Below are 19,214 nucleotides of genomic sequence, written 5' to 3' on the forward strand. Positions count from 1 at the left end.
CTTAGCAGGTTATAAGGAAAATTGTCACATCACATATTATCAAAACTATTCAGTAGTTAAAAAAACAAGATGTTTACAGAAACAACACGAGAGACATAAATTATAAGATTTTTTTTTAAATCAACATTTTGGACTCATGAAACAACAATAAATCATGTAATTTATGTGATAACTCAAAAAACATTTTTTTAACCAATCACTGAAAATTTAATAGCCTCAAGAGATACCTAAAAGCTAGCCTTTGATAATGAAGGGAGTATATGATACTAAGTACTTATCAATTAACTTTTTTTAAAAAAAAATTTTTTTTAAAATTAAATTATAATAGCAAATAATAACTATTCCAAAAATTATCACTCACTCATGTTCTTCAAAGGTTCTGTGCCTTTATATTATTATTTTATGGGCAACAGACCATGGAGGTCCAAGTCCTCGCACGATGCATTAGTAAATACATCATATTTCTACACGATGCATTTACTAATACATTGCGCGTTTTTTGACATGTTTTTTTTTCGCAGGGTGGGTTCGTCACTTCCACGCCTATTTTTTGTGAGTGCCACCCATTGGCTAATGAGCCTCACAAATACCCAGGGGGAGGTTGTCAGTGAGTTTTGCATTATTTTGTGCTTGAAAAAAGCCCGGGTGGGACCGGGGATTCGATCTGACAACCTGTGGATTTGTAGACTGGCGCGTTACCACACTGCTACCGCTTATACTTAAATTCTATGTTGAGCAACACTAACCAATTATATAATCCTCTTTGATGAATGACTATTCTCGATGTCTTCATTCTAAAGATGTTACCACTGACAGAAGAAAAGGGCTTCTTGGTCCTCTTCTAGCTTCCAGGATACGTCCAATCCACCGGTGATCCAAACAAAGATTTCTTTCTTCCTTTAATTACACAATCTTCTTCTTGGATGATTGCTGACTCTTGATATCTTCTTTACAAATATCTACCACTACAGGTAGACAAAGGGTGGTCAGACCCACCTGCCTCCAGATATCATCCTTTCGGCAACCCCACAACAAGTGTTCAAAAACAAAGAGTCCAATTTCCTTTCTTCTGTCTGTAACATTCGCTCGTCGATTAAAAAAAATCGATTGTAGCACAATCACTCTAATTCACTTGCGATGATTCACGATGTTAATATTTTATTAATAATTGTTATCACCTTATATATATATTTCTTCTTGATTTACTTTGCACTATAATCGTGTTAGAGAAACAACAAATGTGGCAAACAATTTAATCTACCGTACTCAACATGCCAGTAAACACTTGCCACCATCTTTAAATATTTTGAAACAAGTTTGTTTTCGATTCCATAGCTTCTGAATTGTGAAATTGGTTAGCTTGTTTTTTTGGTTTAATAAAAGAAAGTCAACAAATATTAACTTTGATACATAAAATAAACCATAATAAAAACTATTTATATATAAAAATTAACTAATAATAATAATAAAAAAGGACATTACAATAAACACTATATCAGTTATTCATTCATTATCAAAGGCTAGCTTTTAGGTGTGATTGAAGTGTGAGCCTGAATGTGTAACCTTGGTCAGCTCAACTGCTCTTCCTCAGTCCCGCTTGTCGATAGCTCGCCTGATGGAGAGTCCTGTTCTTCAGGTCCTCACAGATGTCCTACCATCTTCCCTTAAGTCTTCCAGGAAACCTACCATCGGGGTTTCCATAATAGAATCTTTTGAACAGCCTTTCGTCATCCATTCTGATTGAGTGACCCAGCCATCTAATTCTTTGCAATCTTACAAATCGGGAAAACAGATCGTTATAAAGTGTATAGAGGTCATGGTTTATTCTGAGTAAAAATGAACCAGTCCTTCGTTTGGGTCATTGAATATGTTCAACTAATGCTTTATGTAATGTCCAGTTTTCTGACACTTATGTTAAGATAGTTTGGATGGGAATTTTATTGATTCTGAGCTCGGCCGTGCAACTGAGTAGAATGCTACTCAAAAGTTTATTTAGATTGAAATAAGATCGATATGCTGCCATGATCCTACATTTTATTTCTTCTTTCTCATCTAAGGAATGTTGATCATCAATCCAAAATATTTTACCATAATTTTCTTGAGAATTTAATTTTTGCTGCAGTAAGTTGGACCACAGGTTTCTTAAGAATTATCCAACTTTCTGATCCATAAAGAAGAATGGGTATGAATTTGGCTAAGTTAAAGTTTCAGAAAAAATTAAGGACTTTAGTAATTTCTGTACAACATAAAAACATCTATTTGCTGCACCAATCCTTCCTTCATTTAAATTTTTTTCTATTGTTATATATTATTTTCATTTTATGCTCTGATGCATAAAATCATTGATCTTTCTTATAAGAACATATGCCTATTTAATTTTGAGACGCTCTTTCAACTTTACTATTTGCAAAGACTTATTAACTGAAGAACTATATCATAAAAGAATATTATAGTAACATGTTATTAAGCATTACAAATTAGAAAGAATCCTAATCAATCTGTATTCAATACATATTTTATTAATTATTCCTTTCTTTATCAGATTATTATTCATTATTCTACAGATAATTTTTTGTTATTTATTCCTCACTTTTCCCCCAGATTTCCATAATTATGTTGTATAATGATATTGAATGACTTATGAGACTAAAAAAATAATTTTTTGAACATGCTGACAGTAAAAGCTATTCTAATTAATGATAAACACAACAAAACATTATTTTTAAACAATATAATTTAATTAACCAATAATATTAATATGGCAACTTAAATCATAAGGATTAAATATATAATTAATTTATTTATTGCTACTAATGTACAAGATTTAAAATCTATGATAGCTTTACCTCATTATAATAATATATGAATACAAATTAATTTAAAAAAATTTCAACACTATTTTATAATGGGAAATTTACATTTAGCATAATGTGTGCTAGTCGATTTAGATTTTAATCAAATCGTTGTAAAAAATTCAATGATAAAAAAAGTAATTATATAATATTTCAAAAAGAAAAAAATATCATAAACTGACATTAGTATATTAAAATTTTAATTATATTAGTAGACAAGAATTTCTAAAATATACAATAATTAAATCCTATTTCTTTATAAAAACCAACATTATAATTATAAATGTTCATTAAAACATTACTTTAAAATTTAAATAAAAAATTACTAGTAGCCAACAATTTTTATTTTTTAATTCGATTAAATACAGTTTTTAATTAACCCACACTCTTTATCTGAAACATCAAAAGTAAACTACTACAGAAAAGAAAAGTACCAGAGTATCTAAAAACAATGTTAGCAGATAATTTGACAACAGTAGCAACTATAAATACGAAAAAATCTGTCCCGACATAAGCAAGAAAAACAATATACATTGTAAAGAATGATTTGAATGGCTCACTGATAAATGAAGCCATTTTTTTTTTAAATTAAAATAAACAGGTTGTAAAATAAATAAAACTCAATTTGAAATCACAACTCGACATGAACTGACTATTGGTAATGCTCAAATTAAAAAGAATATAACAGATGTAACAAAATAAAAACAACCAAATAAGAATTAAAGATCTCAAAACAAATTATTATTATTCTTGATTAAAAACCTCAAGGTCTAAACTTGCTCAATAAGCCATAAAAATGTCAACAAGGAGTGGGGATAAGACCACCTGGAATCAGTTGGTCACTTGCTAGCACAGTATCTAGAATTATTTAATCCATTTTCTCTTCAAAAATTAGTTAAATTAATGTTTATTTTAAATATGTATGCATATAAATTCATTGCATGTTTGTTTTTTAATATTTTAAAATTCATAACAATTATTTTCAATAGCATTTAAAATTAATTTTCCAAAAATATTAATTTTTAGTTAGTGAATTATTTTATTTGAGATATTAGGAGCTCAGTCAATAAATAAACTATAAGTGTATGTGAAAATAATATATATACTTATTTATTCTAAGAGGTTAATTAAAAAAGAAAAAAAATTAATCAGTTTCTGTTTTGTTTTTTCTATGGCAAATACCTTTAAAAACAACGGATATTCTAACATAGTTTCGAAGGGTGTGTTCCATTTGCTAGGCAGTTTAAGACTCCTTCTCAAACTTCTCCCTTCCTACACACAGGAAAATATATGCAAAATTATGTAACATGACACCACCATTGGTGACCTACTCTTAGCTTTTATGCTGTCCAGTCTGTGTTCAATTGTCTTGAAGGAATGATTTGTTTTGTTATTTACAAAAAAAAAAATTGTATGATTTTTTTTTTTAAAGTTTCTACGAATATGATTATATTCTTATAAGAAAACCTTGAGTATCAGACACCTTTTTCGACCATTCAAATAAATAAGAAAACTTCATAAAATACGAATTATAGAAATCTTCATTACTTCAATAAGTAAGGTTAGGATCGTAAGTAATAGAAATAGACAAATAAATAACAGCTGTTAATTGGTTAAAAAGCTTACTAATATAAAAAAAAAAAAAAAATGTGCAAATTATATTTGAAGGGTCTGACAGCAAAATTCATTTAAGAAGTTAACAACTGTTAATACATTTTAATGATGTCTTTGTGTAATAAAAGCAGGCTTTTAAACTTGACTTTTTTTAAATTCAATGTGTTGCAAGACTAAATTATATTTTCAAAACAAAATGCTAGTTCAAAAAACTTGTTTTAAATTTTAAAGTGGAGAATGTGAATTTTGTACTGAGATCCTTCATTTAACACAACAATTCCAAATAAAATATTATTTTTTAAAAAAAAGTTTTGATTTGTAATATGAAAAAAATACTAATGCATCGCATGCTAGTAATTGTCCAATTATAGAATCTAAATAACTTATTTCTCAACACCTTTCATTTCGAAACAGTGTAATATTTATGTTGTGACCTTAATTCTGATATAAGAAAAAAAAAATTCAATTTTAAAACCTTTGTTTTATATAAATTGGAATTTTCTAAGGTAACATTAAAAATGAAAATAACATAAAAACATTACACACGTAATAGTTTAATTATTAAATCCAAATAATTTATATTGACATGTCTTTCACATCAAAATGGTGTTATAATTATGATATGAAGAAGATGAACAGAGTTGAGGTCAAAAAGAACAAAACATTTTTCAACAACTTATGGATAGTTGATAATATATTTATTTATTGATAGTTGAAAACTATTTCGTTCGTTTTTCACCAAAACCCTGACCATCTTCTACATATTTTAAATTATACAGTCAACTATTTATATGTATAATGTAATAATTATGAATGGGATTTTTAAGTTTTCAAATATTTGTTTCTACAACTTCTATACACACATCTATAATTCATAAGAACATCTCATAATAATTTTAACAATTTTGTTTTACATATTTTCTACTTTATTATAAATACGTGTATAAACTGTTAAAGCTACTGATAAACGGTTTTAACATATTTTTCCTATCAATATATGTTTAACATATTTTTACAATGTATAAAAACAACTAAGTACACAGAAAATAAGCCAAACCATCTACTTTTGACAAATTAAAACCTACTTTGGTTAATAACTAAATTTAAACCTACCTTGTAATTTTAAACCTACTTTTAATCAATTAAGTTATTTATGATATTTTGTAAATATTCTGCCTATCTTAATTTGAATTCCATCATTTTTTAATTATTTTAAAAGAAATATTTTTATGTTGTTATTATATATTAATATAAAAATAAATATATACTTGAGTCACATGAAAATACAATCCCTAATAATCACTAAATCATGGCCAGCCTTAATTCCAAAATCTCTTACCTACATTTTTATCAAAAGTTCTAATTAAATTTTGATATATTCATCTGTTGATAGTTTTAAAAACTGAAAAAAAGCTTTAAAAACTCATTAGTCACACTTTTTAATCTTAAAATTACAAACAGATAATAAATTCATCACACTTCGAAGGTTCACACAACCCAATAATTTACATAAAAAATGTAGGAGATTTTGGAATTAAAGAGGTGATAAAGAAGAATAAAAACATGTTATCTTGTGTATTTTTTTTTAATTCCTTAGCAACCGGTTTTTTCAGCCTGTAGACCTTCATCAGACTAAAATAACACTCAATAAAAAATTTGTTATTGGATGATTATTGTGTTATATTTTAACCTAATGAAGAGATTGAGACCAAAACCGGTCGCTAAGAACATAAAAAAATTATACAGGAAGGCAACATTTTTTGTTATTCTGCTAATCTATGTCTTAGTATCTTCAAAAACTATTGTTTAAGATATATTTATTTATTTTTTTAACAAATGATTCTAATATAAGTATTCATAATCCACTAGATATATATATATATATATATATATATATATCCTATCTGTCCATAGGAACAATGAATTATATAATTTTCTTCTATCCTCAAAAAATACTTATTAAATTAAAAAATAATACAGAATACAACTTATCATTTAGGAGGTTATATGTTTAATATATTAATTTTAGCTATTAACTTGTATTTATGAAAATTTTTATTCAGGAATATATAGTATGATTCATAATTAGAAATTTAATTTTCAAATAAGAAAGCTTGAAAATGAAAGTTTGTGATAAAAAGCCTGTCTTGACAGGACTTTTTTTTATATATTATTCTAAAATATAAAAATTATTTGTCCTCGTCTCATTATTATAGTTTCCAGTAATTGTTTTTTAAAAACAGATAAGAATCCCAATACATATTTCTTAAATAAAAAATAAGCCAATTGGGTCACCAACTATGCATTTATTACCATAAATTATTGTGCCTGGATTTTTATGCAATTACATATTTTGTCTACATGCCTTTTTAAACTGCTGATCCTAAATCTTAAGGAATTAGTGCACCCACATGCAATTAACCAAGTTTTATTTTGCACATTTGATGATAAATGCATATCTGAACTAATTCAGTTGAATAAAAAAAAAAAAATAAAAATAATAAATTAAGATGCAAAGATGAAGAAGAAATTCCATATTACAATCGAACGTTCATTTATTGAATTAGTAATACAAAAATTAAACAAATGCTACCTTCAATAATTCACTTCTTCAATCAATAATTGTTTTGCTAATTGTAAGTTCTTATTATTTTGATATTTTCGTTTATAAAGCATATAATATCATGTTTTTAACTGTTTAATTTCTGGATCATTTAATTATTTACATATTTTGGTTTATGAATAAAAGAAATAGAATCACTTCTCTAAAGATAAATAGATAGAAATCAGTTCAAATGCTTCTCACAACAAAAATATTACAAAGAAACCGTTGTAGCTCTACTTCTATAGTTTCATCATTCACTATCACCTTCGTAACTTTGAGGTGTCACATGCGACTGACACACGGCAAAAACTTCGTAGAAAACATCGAGTATTTTACACTTAAGAAATGGTCAGAGTTGCTTTCAAGAGAAACAAAAATAGTTTTCAAATATTTATTAATGGCCAACATTTTAACCCACATCCCCAGACCTATTGGGAGGAGAGTTCCTTCCAATTCTCCTTCCAACCCGGTCTCTAGCAGCTCTCCACGAGAGGGGTCCTGCCATCCTCTTGAACACATCGCTCCATCTTTTCTTTTGGCATTCTCTTCTACTTTGAAGGTCGTATGGAGTCCATTCTGTGGCAATTTTTGACCATCCGTCATCTTCGCACTGAAGGATATGCCCTGCCCATTTCCATTCGCTCAGTCTTGTCATCTTCAGTGTGTCCTGTTTCTTTCTCGATCCAAGCATTTTTTATTCGGTCCCTTTTCCTCAGATTCATAATACTTCTTGCAATAGTATTTTGCCACACCTGTATTTTCCTCTCCTGAGCTATAGTCAGTGACCACGCTTGGCACCCACTACACAACACTTAGGTCAAATATTGTTTCAATTGATCCACTTTTGCCGATTTTATACATCTTTGTATAAAAGATATGAGACGATGTAACATACTCTCCAGGCACAGATAGAACTCCGTAGATAGATTAATTGAATACAATTGAAATTTTTATTTAAATTAATATATTTAAACACTGTTTTAATGAATGAATCAATGTTATATTATATCTATTTAGTTTATAGCAGTAAATAAAATTATATGTTAAAAAAATAGAAATATCTTCAACACGACTCAACCGATCTATACGAAACTTGGGAGTGGTTTAGAACCGGAGATATAAAATAAAACGTTTAAAAAGTGTTTCTTCATCTGAAACCAAAATTTCCCCCTAATATGGGCATTAAGTCTAAAATTATGTTAATGTAAAGCAGACATTCAGCTTTCCAACAATTTTATTAACATTGGAAGTGGATAAAATGTACAGGAGTTATAAATAATTATATTATAATAACTATATTATATAATTATATGAACAACAGTCACCAGAAGAAAAATAAAATCCTCCAAATATATAAAGGTGAAAAATTTCTAATTTTTAATTTCTTTGAAGAACAAATATGATTTCCTTTTTCATAAATCAATTTTGTTACCTACCTAACATTTTCATTTTTTTTTTAAAGTAATTTTTAGAGAATAAAAAATCATTAAATAGAAGCAGTAATATTTTTTTTTCTCATTCTTCAGAAATAGATAAGTCAATTGGCATATAATAACCATTAAAAAAAAATGAATACTTTCTTAGCTATGAGCAAAAACTGCTTGGTTTTGTTAATAACCTTTTTTTTTTTTTCTTTTTTTTTTACAGAAGAAATCTGAATAGCCTAGAACATTTTATGTTGTTAGGAAACAAAATTAAAAATAAAACAATACCTTCAAATTTTTCATAAAGTTGAAAATCCAACTTCTCAGGAACAAACTTAGGCCTGGTGACTTTTTGGTCAAGCGTAGCTCTGTCAAGGGTCAAACTGGCTACTTTTCTCAATACGTTACTTTCTGGAGGGGTATCGCTCATAGACGAATGTCTTCTTGATTCAGAATTGCTCCTGTCATCTTTCCCACCTCCTATCAAAATTGAAATATTAATTGGAATAATACTTAATTACAGTGAAAAGTTCTTAAATAATATAAGGAAAAGTATAATCGGTATACAATTAAACAGGACGGTAAGTATCTATAACAACTCATTTACAGACATTGATCACTATACCTCATAAATGACAATGCTCATGAAATTTAAATCAAAATTAATAGCTCCCCTTACACAGTAGAGGTACTCATGATCTTTGGTTTCACACCTTAAAGTGAGTTAAATGGAAAAACTTATGTTAAAGAGGGAAATATTTCCTTCTTTTACCATGTTAAAACTATATAACATATAACATGAGCCTGTTAAATGGAGAATGAAGTCATGCAACAGACCAGTTACTTGCTCCCAGTTTGTGTTTTGGATGTTTTTGAATATTTAAATAGGTAAAGAATATTTAAATTAGGTTCCTCTAGAATTATTTTAAGGTAATTTTAATTTTATAATAACATATGTTGGCCACAAACAATGTGACCCACACTTAATTAAAAATTATTAAAATTGTAAGTTACAAAATATCTGTACTATTATAATATTGGATTAGATTGGTAAAATAAAAGGTAGTTAAATAGAAGTGTTTTAAATGAGGGAAGGGTTGGTGCATGACATATGTTTTAGGGAATGGAGTTCCAGTGAACGGCACCTCAGGGAAAAAATGATTTATCAAACGCAGCAGTTTGGTGAGGTGAAGGGTAGATGTCAGATAAACGGGACCTGGTAGTATGGGATTGCACTAAGAATTTGAATTTCAGGTTTTCTAGGATTCTAGGAGAGGCACTGAGTACTACTTACTTGGAATAGAAAGGAAGCTAGGAAATACTGGCATCGGAAGGATGGATAGAGCCACTTCAGTTCAGTGTGATACTGGATTATGTGCATTTCTCTGGTGATCCCGAAAATAAATCATACAGCGTAATTCATAAGACGTTTAAGTTTAGCTTCGAGATTACCTGAGAGTCCACCATATAGGTAGCCATAGTCAAAGTGGGGGAAAACAAGAGAGAAACCTAAGAGTTGACCTGTTTTAAGTGGAAGGAGATAACGGATTCTATTGAATTGCTTCAGGTATGGTTTGACGGGAAATTTGGGCAATGTGTGGTTTCCAGGATTAAGTTTGATCAAAAATGACTGTTATGATTATATTATCAAAAATAATATATTGAGTAATATATGTTATTGAGGATTATACTATTAATGCAAAATTAATAAAATATAGAAGGTTTGAAGTATGAAAGCTACTAACCTAGAAAGAATAAAATCAGAAAACATCATTAAATGGTGCCTTAGAAAAAGAAAATTAATCAATAGATCCATATTTATTTTAAAATAATCTGAGTAAGTTCCCCTGGAAACCCATTTTATTTCTACCTCTATATAGCATATGTATGTGTGTGCGTGTCTATAAACACTCATTCATTGACTTATAAATGACTCTTAAAAAACAATAATACATATGAAGCTCAAGTTATTAATAGAGGTTCCCCTAAACTTCATATGTGCAATAAAAATGGATTTTCAAAAAATTTGGACCCTCTAATAGTTCAAAAAAACTTATTACTGGAACAAAAAAAAAAAAAATAGTTCTTCAAATAGCTCAAAAACCATAAACCTTCTCGAACATCATAATCACTCATTTAAAAAAATAATAATTTCTCTACAAAATAAAACTAATACCATCTAAATAGAACAAGTATTAACAAAGATAAAAATCTGTTTTATCTTCACATTAACACACTAGCAGTCCTGGCAATGCTTCTCTATTGCTATATTTGAGGATGCATATACATTAATTAATCACTATTAAAACGTTGAAATCAATTAATATATAGTAACATAAATATTAACAGCTAACTTCGCTGTATAATTTTTAATACTGGTCTGATTTAGTTTAAAACAATAAGAAAAAATAAACTGAATGAACAATTTGATAATCTATGATATTGTCATATATACTACATAAAATATGAATAGTTTTTATATAATAACCCTCATTGTGCTTCAATATTTGTACTGTTTTGAAAAAATCCAGAATTACTGACATAACAAGTATGGTAAAAAAATTTTTAGCAGCAAAACAAACTTGATATTCGTTTTTAACATCTTGAGAAACCCTTAAATAAGAATTTAGAAAAATTGGACCAGCTTATAGGCTAGAAATAAAGATTATAATCTTCGAGGGAAAATGCTGAACATTTAGCAATAACTCCAATCACAATCGGATGAACGGTATGGTAGTGCATAAATACGAACAAACAAATATTCATTTTTATACATTAGATAAATGAACAGACACCATTCACTTACTTATTGATAACTCTATCTAAAAAACAACAATACTTATTAAACTGAAATTATTAATATCAGGCCCTCATGCTGTAATATCCAATAAGGCCGAGTTTGAAAAAAAAAATTAAATAATACTCTAAGTGGTTTAAAAACAAAAATTATTTCTAAAAAGAAAATGGAGAGTATGATTGAAACTGTCCTTAGTACAAGACTTCTCACTAATTATTTAATAAATACAAGTAAAATTATTATTACCATAAAGTCATTTCCAATTAAGCAAAAAGAACAGTTCATTCAGTGCATTCCAATTGAATGAGAACATCGGATTAGTTTTATCAGTTTATGATTCCATTGATAATTATCTTTTTGGGTAATTAATATTTTTTTTTTACTTTCAGGTGTAATGTAATACTATTAATGAAATATTTAGCAAAGTAATGCTAACTTAAAAACAAAGTTAAATTAATATCAGTACTAATAAAATATGTTTCATTGATGACTAAGAATTCATTGGATGATTAAAACAAAAATCCATTATTCTAATGGGGACGTCATAAAATCAATTCCCTTCTATGTATACGTTACTAGTGCTATTCAAATTATATCAAGTATAAATATAGAATAAATTAGATTAATAAACATTTAGAGTTGTGCTATGAAAACATGATAAAGTTCGGTTTTGTTTGTTTAGAATTGAGGGTAAAATAAAGTTATTCTTGAAATAATAAATTAAAGCACAAAAAATAATTCAACATAATTGGTATACATACGGAAGGTCGGATGAATAACTATGAGGGTTAATTTCATTTAAATATAATAATTATCTTTATTTCAGACCCCACAAATATAACACTAAATTCTTTGATTATGTACATGCCTATTAGAAAAAATAAATAAAAAAATTGAACATTGCTAGATAAGAAAGACATTTTTCATCTCAATTTCAAATTAAACACCCAATTTAATTTTTCAACTGACCCTCCATATATTATATATAAATATATATCATAAATTTTCATGTCAGACAGAATTGAAATTCCATTACAAATTAATTCTTGGAAAATGTTTTTACACGTAATAAAAAACTATGGATGAATTTGTTCAATCAAAATATGAGTAACTAAACAGTATGGAAATGTATAAATTCATTCATTAACAAGAATATTTTTGAGTGGATATATTTAATTTTGGCACTAAAGAAAAATGTGGTATTATGACACGAGACGTTTGGCCATAAAACATGGTAACTGACAAAATTCAAAAATTTTTACAATTATAATGTTTGTTAATTATAATGATTTTTGATTTTGAGGAATCACTTATCAAAGCTTAATACCAACATTAGGGTATTCTATAGTTTAACACGTTAAAATGTATTAAATGGAAAAAGTTATGTCAAATGGAGAAATATTTCCTTATTTTTAGCATGTTAAAAAGATTTAAACACATTAAAAAACATTTAATATGATAGAGTCTGTTAATAGGCCTGCTAAATAGAGAATGATGTCACGCAACAAACCAGCTAAGCTCCACATCATTTTGTCATTTGTCAATTTGATGGGTTAATTGCCAGTAGTTTATTTTATTTTTTTTTATTTATTTATATATTATTATTTTTTTTTGACGTTTTTAAAACTCTTTTAGAGTAATAGTTGCAAATAATAATAAAGTTATGAAAAAAAAAAAGGAGAGGAAACAAGATACAAGTGAAGTGAAGGAAAGATGATGTGACAAAGCTGTTACGAGATTTTATTATCATGGTGAAGATTACAAGGTTAAAACCTACTAGAAGCTCCTCTGCACTTAACATATAACCTGGACTTTGAATTAGACTGCTAACAAGCCAATACTTATACCATTTAGCATGTTAAATGTTATGATTATTGGCAACATCATGAATACTCTTTTTATTCTCTTTAAAAAAAAAAATTCCTAGAAGTTTGTTCAACTATGTATTAAATCAACTTACATTCACAAAAATATCAGATACCATGTTTTACAACCAAGTTTATTAATTATTAAATAATAATCACAATTGTATGTTTACATATCTGAATTGACAGTGGAAATATACTAATTTATTTCAACTTTTGTTGCAGTTGACAACGTGAAATGGAGAATACAGAAAAAAAATTTAAGAACAGTTAGCAAAAGCTTTAAATGGAATTTTCGAACGACTAGTACCAAAATTTAATCTGACCCCAAGGCACCTACTGATACTCACCAGACAGGATGGCATTGAGAGTCCGATTTTTGAAGTGCGAAAGATTTGTTTCTGTAAATACACTTAATGACTTCAACGCATAGAAACTGAAGTAACAGTTATAAAACTGTGACACTGTAGATAATGTTTCACTGAGTCTTAATTAGAACAGAGCATAAACTGACAACTATTACAGGTTCGTATAAAGTCAAATTAGAATAAAAACAGATACCAGAACACACAATAACCTGAGAGCACAATACAAAACAAATGTTAGATCAATAACGTCGGATTTATATGAAATTTTGATTATCCCGGTAGTTCATTTAAATTTTTTATCATGATTCTAGTGCCAATCAATATTAGACACTGTGATGCAATGTAGGATATTTGCAATGGATATATTTTAATACTTGGATACTTAAAAAAATAAATAAATAAAACACCATCAAACCATCACTTTAAAGCTCATAATTTTAAAAGTCATAACCGACACAATTACAAAGCACAAATTAGTGATTAATATGGTGACTATATATATCTATGTTAACTGAAATCAAAACAGTAGACATAAAATGGAGAACACATAAATATAACATTGAACACAATTCAAAACAAACAGGGTAGGTCCAATAACATTAAATCCATCATGAAAATTCTGTTCAGATTTTTTATAATGGTTATTGTATCAATTAATTTGACCTCATTAAATCAACTAATACCACACAGAATGTCATTTAGAGAATAATATTGGTAATTATATACTTTAATGGATACATTTGATTACTTTGATACTTAGAAAAGATATAATGAAGCATTTTAACTTCCACATTACAGATAGTCATAATCGGTACAATAACAAAGCACAAATTGATAAAAATATTGTAGAATCAAATTCATTTTTGACTAAATTAAAGTCTTGAAATGGACAACAAATAAATATAACCTGGAACAAAATTTAAAACAAACTTAGGGTAGGTCAAAAACATCACCTACAAATGAAAAAGTGCTTAAAAATGTATTCCATTTAGATTTTTGTGATGGTTCTATTACCAATAGTAAACCTGTTGATAACCACCTAATAGGATATGTCATTTAGAGACCTGTGATAATATCGCTAAGGATATACTGCTTGGATATTTATACGCATTAGATTAGTTTGAAAGTTCAAAAAGGCATGATCATTTTTCTTGATTTAATGCCATATTAAAGCCATAATTGAATAGTATGAATATTGTGGGATTGTATTAATTTTTTCCTTTAATAAGACAACTCCCTTAGAACACAAACATAACCTGGAACACAATTCAAAACAAACTTAGGGTGGGCTAGTAATATCATTGACTTCAAATGAAGGAATGGTTACATAACTAGTCCATTTAAACTCCTTATAATAGTTATTATGCCCATTTATTTGACCCACTGAATAATTTATAGACAGATGACAGTGTCACTAAGAATCTAGTTCATTGGATACATTCAATTACTTTGATATTTGAAAAATATTAGATACAATTAAGTATAATTTATGAAACAGTCACATAGTCATAATCGGCAAAAAGTTAATGGATGTTATGGGGTTTTATTAATGGTAATATAAATAGAAACAAGAGGCATGGGCTAAAACGCAATTCAAAACAAACTTTGGGTAAAATTTTCAAATAAAAACATTGAATTTCAATGAAAGTGCTGATAATGAATGTCCGCTTAGATTAGATAACGGTTAAATTATTAATTTAGGCAGTAAGGCACTGTGCTATTAACTCCCAGAAACCATATTCAAATTCGGCTGTGACAGGTAATTATTTATTCTGTTATTGTAACCATGAGTCAACCCTGGGGGCCAGAAAGCACAAACTGATACACTAACAAAACCTGGACCACAATTCTAAACAAACCTAGGGTAGGTCACTAACATAGAGTTAAAATAAAGAATATCTTATCGAGTCCAATTATATTTTTAAAATAGTTCTATTACCAACAGTAAATTTTACTCTAAGAATCCTGTCGACACCAGGAAGAGTTTCATTTAATGTTTGATCACAGTATTGTTAAGAATATATTTTGATAGATGCATTTGATTGCTTCGATATTTAAAAGATATAATAAAGAATATTTTATTTAACTGCCATATTATAGACAATCATAATTGACACAATTCGATATTAATATTGAGGAATTGAATTAAGTTTTTGGTAATAGCAAAACAGAAACTTTTAAAATAGGAAACATAAATTGGAATAAAATTCAAAACAAACTTAAGGTAGATCAATAAAATAGAAATTGAATAAGGATTGCTTACACAGATTATCATTTTAGATTTTTATAATAGTTCCAGAATCATAAGCAAACCTGATCTTAAGAAAGCTGTTGACACCGGGCAGAATTTCATTTAGGGTCTAATCTCAGTATTGTTAAGAACATATTTCAATGAATACCTCTGATTACTTCCATATTTAAAAGACATAATAAACAATAATTCACCTAGCTGGCATATTATAGATAACCATAATTAGCATAGTTTGATATGAATATTGTAGAATTGGATTAATTTTTGCCTAATGTAAAAAGACATTAAAATAAATAAGACATAAATATAACCTGGAACACAATTCTAAACTAAGTTAGGGTAGGTCAATAACATCAACTTTAAATTAAGAATTTCTTACACATGATCTTTATAATGAATCAAATAACAAGCGTAAATTTTACCCATAGAAACCTGTTAACACCAGATAGAATTTTATTTAAAGTCCGATGTCAGTATCTTTCAGAACACATTTTGATGGATGCATTTGATTGCTATCATATTTTGAAAATAAAATAAGAAATAATTTACCTAACTCGCTTAATATAGCTATCCTTAATTAGCATAGTTTGATATAAATATTGTGGAACTGGATTAATTCTTGCCTAATGTAAAAACACCACCCTTAAAATAAATAACACATAAACATAACCTGGAACACAATTCTAAACAAAGTTAGGGTAGGTCAATAACATCAATTGTAAATGAAGAGTTTTTTACACATGATTAGCCTTTTATAATGGATTAAGTAACAAAAGTAAATTTTACCGGAAGAAATGTTCGATGCCATTATCTTTAGTAATATATTTTGACGGATTCATTTGATAACTTAGATATTTTGAAAATAAAATTAAGAATAATTTACTGAACTACCTAATTATAGATAATTATAATAGGCAAAATTTGATAAAAATAGAGTTGAATTGAATTAATTTTGCCTAGAAAAAAAAAAAAAACCAACATCTTCAACATAGAAAATACATAAACATAACCTGAATCACAATTCAAAACAAACATAGAGTAAGTCAATAACATTGACTTTAAATGGTTAATTTCTTACACACATTGTTCGATTAGATTTTTTAATATTTATAGGACCAACAGTAATTTTTACCTGATGAAATTAGTTGATACCAGACTGAATTTAATTTAGTATCTGATCGCAGTATTGTTAAGAATATAATTTGATAGATATATTCAATTATTTTAATATTTAAAATATATAATAAAGAATAATTTACCTAACTAGCATATTACAGAGAGTCATAATCGTTATAATGGATATGAATACTAAAGGAATTGAATTAATTTTTGCCTAATAGAAATATGCATGAATATAATCTGGAAAACAAATTTAGGGTAGGTCAGTACCATTGACTTTAAAAGGGGAAATGTTTACACAGGTTGTCCATTTAGATTTTTAAAATGGGTCCAGTAGCCCAAAGAAACCTGTTGATACTCACCAGATAGGATATCATTAAGAGACTGATCACTAATTCTAGTCGAACCAAGATCAATTTTCCGATGTTTCACTAGGGTGAACATCGTCCCTTGAAGTTCTTTTATGGTGACAGGAGATTCCATCGGTTCTGTAGCTATGAGCGTGGTAGATCCGTCACTGCCGTCCATAGTCAGGGTGATATCCTCTTCTCCTTCATTCCCCTGGGAACTGTCATTCCCCTGTGGGTCCTGGAAGACGGATTCTCCACTACTACTCTCCTTGCTCGGGATGCTCAACTCCTCTTCTCCCAATTCCCCTTGTTCTATTCGGCAGACACGCCGCCATGAGTCTGTAACCAGGTAGTTGCGTTCGGTGACCCCTCCACTCTTCGTAAGCTCCCCACTACTTCCTTTCACATCCCCTAACGAAGTGAATTGTTTACTGAGTTCTTTGAATGGTGACTTTTTTCCCTTCTGACTTTTAGGCCGCTTACCTTCAGACTGTAGATTACCCATTGTACAATATAGTTGTAACCTTATATTTCAAATACTTAGATGCTTATTTGTATAAAAGAAAAAAAAATTATTGATGCCGAATTTTCGATTTCGTAATCGAGATATAGAAGTACATCATGAATTCTAATTATCTAATTATCGAACTTATTCCAAAGTTCATAAAACAGCTTCTTGATTCTTCAGCATCACTGGCTATGATTTAATTGCACAAAGAACATTTCCTAACTGACTACCCTCCCTTTCGGCTTTCGCCATCGCTTTGAAGCTGGACTGGGATTAAGCGCTTGCGCTCTTGGGGTGTGCCTCGGATACTAACTCAACGACAATCAATAATAAACAAATAACATCAGCTGGTTTAATTTGCCTTGAGATCGGATTTAGGTTATTACTTTGTTGTTTATTGAGGATAATATATATTCACTTATAAAGCCATAACACAGTCAATTATCCAGTAGAGTAATAACAATTTCTTGGTGGGGGGGAATCAAAATCTTAAATTTCCCAACAACTGTCTCCGGATTTACCAGTGTTGAGAAAAATGTAATTTTAATAACAATTATATGTATCTGTAACCAGTAATTATGATTTCTTTGGTTCAACTAGTAATTGTATTTTCTAATTACTATTACAACTACAGTAGTACATCAAATAGTTTAAATTACTAATCAAAATTGTTTTTTCATTTCCTTATTTAAATTATAATTTTTTTTTGCCCAACACTGATTAATTTATCCAAACACCATACCGATTGTTTTGCAGTATTGGAAAATCGTTTTTAAAAAAAATTATATTTCAACATATTTTATCTATAAAATTGCTAATTTTTAACTTCAGAAGTATTGGTATATATTTTGTAATAACATCGTATTAGTTAATTTATCTGTAGATAATGTTGGTTCATAATAATAATGTTTACGTTTACTTACTTGTATATGCAATGTATCGTAAGAGGCGCTCGTGAAAAATTTCGAATCTGAGTTTCAATAAAAATATTCGTTTTAAATTCTCCTGAGTCCAAATCACAAGTTTCGTTAAACGTGTGTTTGTGTGTCTGTGAACTATTTAAATTTGAATTTTTGAGACCACTTTTGGGCCCGATATAATCCAAATTTGACGCGTCCTACGGCACTAGCACTTAAGTTCAAAAACAGTCCAAACATCCTTCACAAGTAAATATAGAATGAAATATTTGAAAACATAGATATTTAATTCTAACCTTATACTAACACTCCCGTATAAAACCTACTACAACACACTGTACAATAAATAAATAAACAGAATCAATTATTAAATTGTAAGGTTTTGGAAGTCATAAAAACAAACTATGGAGTACAGATTAATTATTTGATATCAGATTTTCAAATATATTTGGCTTACGCAATGAACAGAACAATAATATACCAGATGAGAGGTATAATGAAATATGAAGTTCATATTAGTAATTTAGGTATATTAAGTTACTCC

General features: G+C 28.3%; 1 protein-coding gene across 8 annotated transcripts in view; it reads right to left on the reverse strand.

The window, feature by feature from the left end:
* LOC106683715 (formin-2) overlaps positions 1-19,214 on the reverse strand; it is a 56,041-nt gene that overhangs the window by 21,162 nt on the left and 15,665 nt on the right. For 2 of the 8 annotated variants that reach the window (XM_067047392.1, XM_067047388.1), the window contains exons 1-2: positions 17,258-18,081; positions 8,784-8,975 (exon numbers count right to left, since the gene is read on the reverse strand). In XM_067047392.1, coding sequence (XP_066903493.1) covers positions 8,784-8,975; positions 17,258-17,750 — 685 coding nt within the window. In that variant the 5' untranslated portion in view covers positions 17,751-18,081. Of the gene's footprint in view, positions 1-4,034; positions 4,144-8,783; positions 8,976-13,507; positions 13,636-16,562; positions 16,600-17,257; positions 18,082-18,676; positions 19,104-19,214 lie in introns of those variants that run through there. The other 6 variants (XM_067047404.1, XM_014425359.3, XM_067047397.1 and 3 more) reach the window with 6 other exon arrangements.

Source organism: Halyomorpha halys, unplaced genomic scaffold, assembly GCF_000696795.3.
Source record: "Halyomorpha halys isolate HHAL.00 unplaced genomic scaffold, Hhal_1.1 Scaffold507.1, whole genome shotgun sequence".
Classification (NCBI taxonomy): domain Eukaryota; kingdom Metazoa; phylum Arthropoda; class Insecta; order Hemiptera; family Pentatomidae; genus Halyomorpha; species Halyomorpha halys.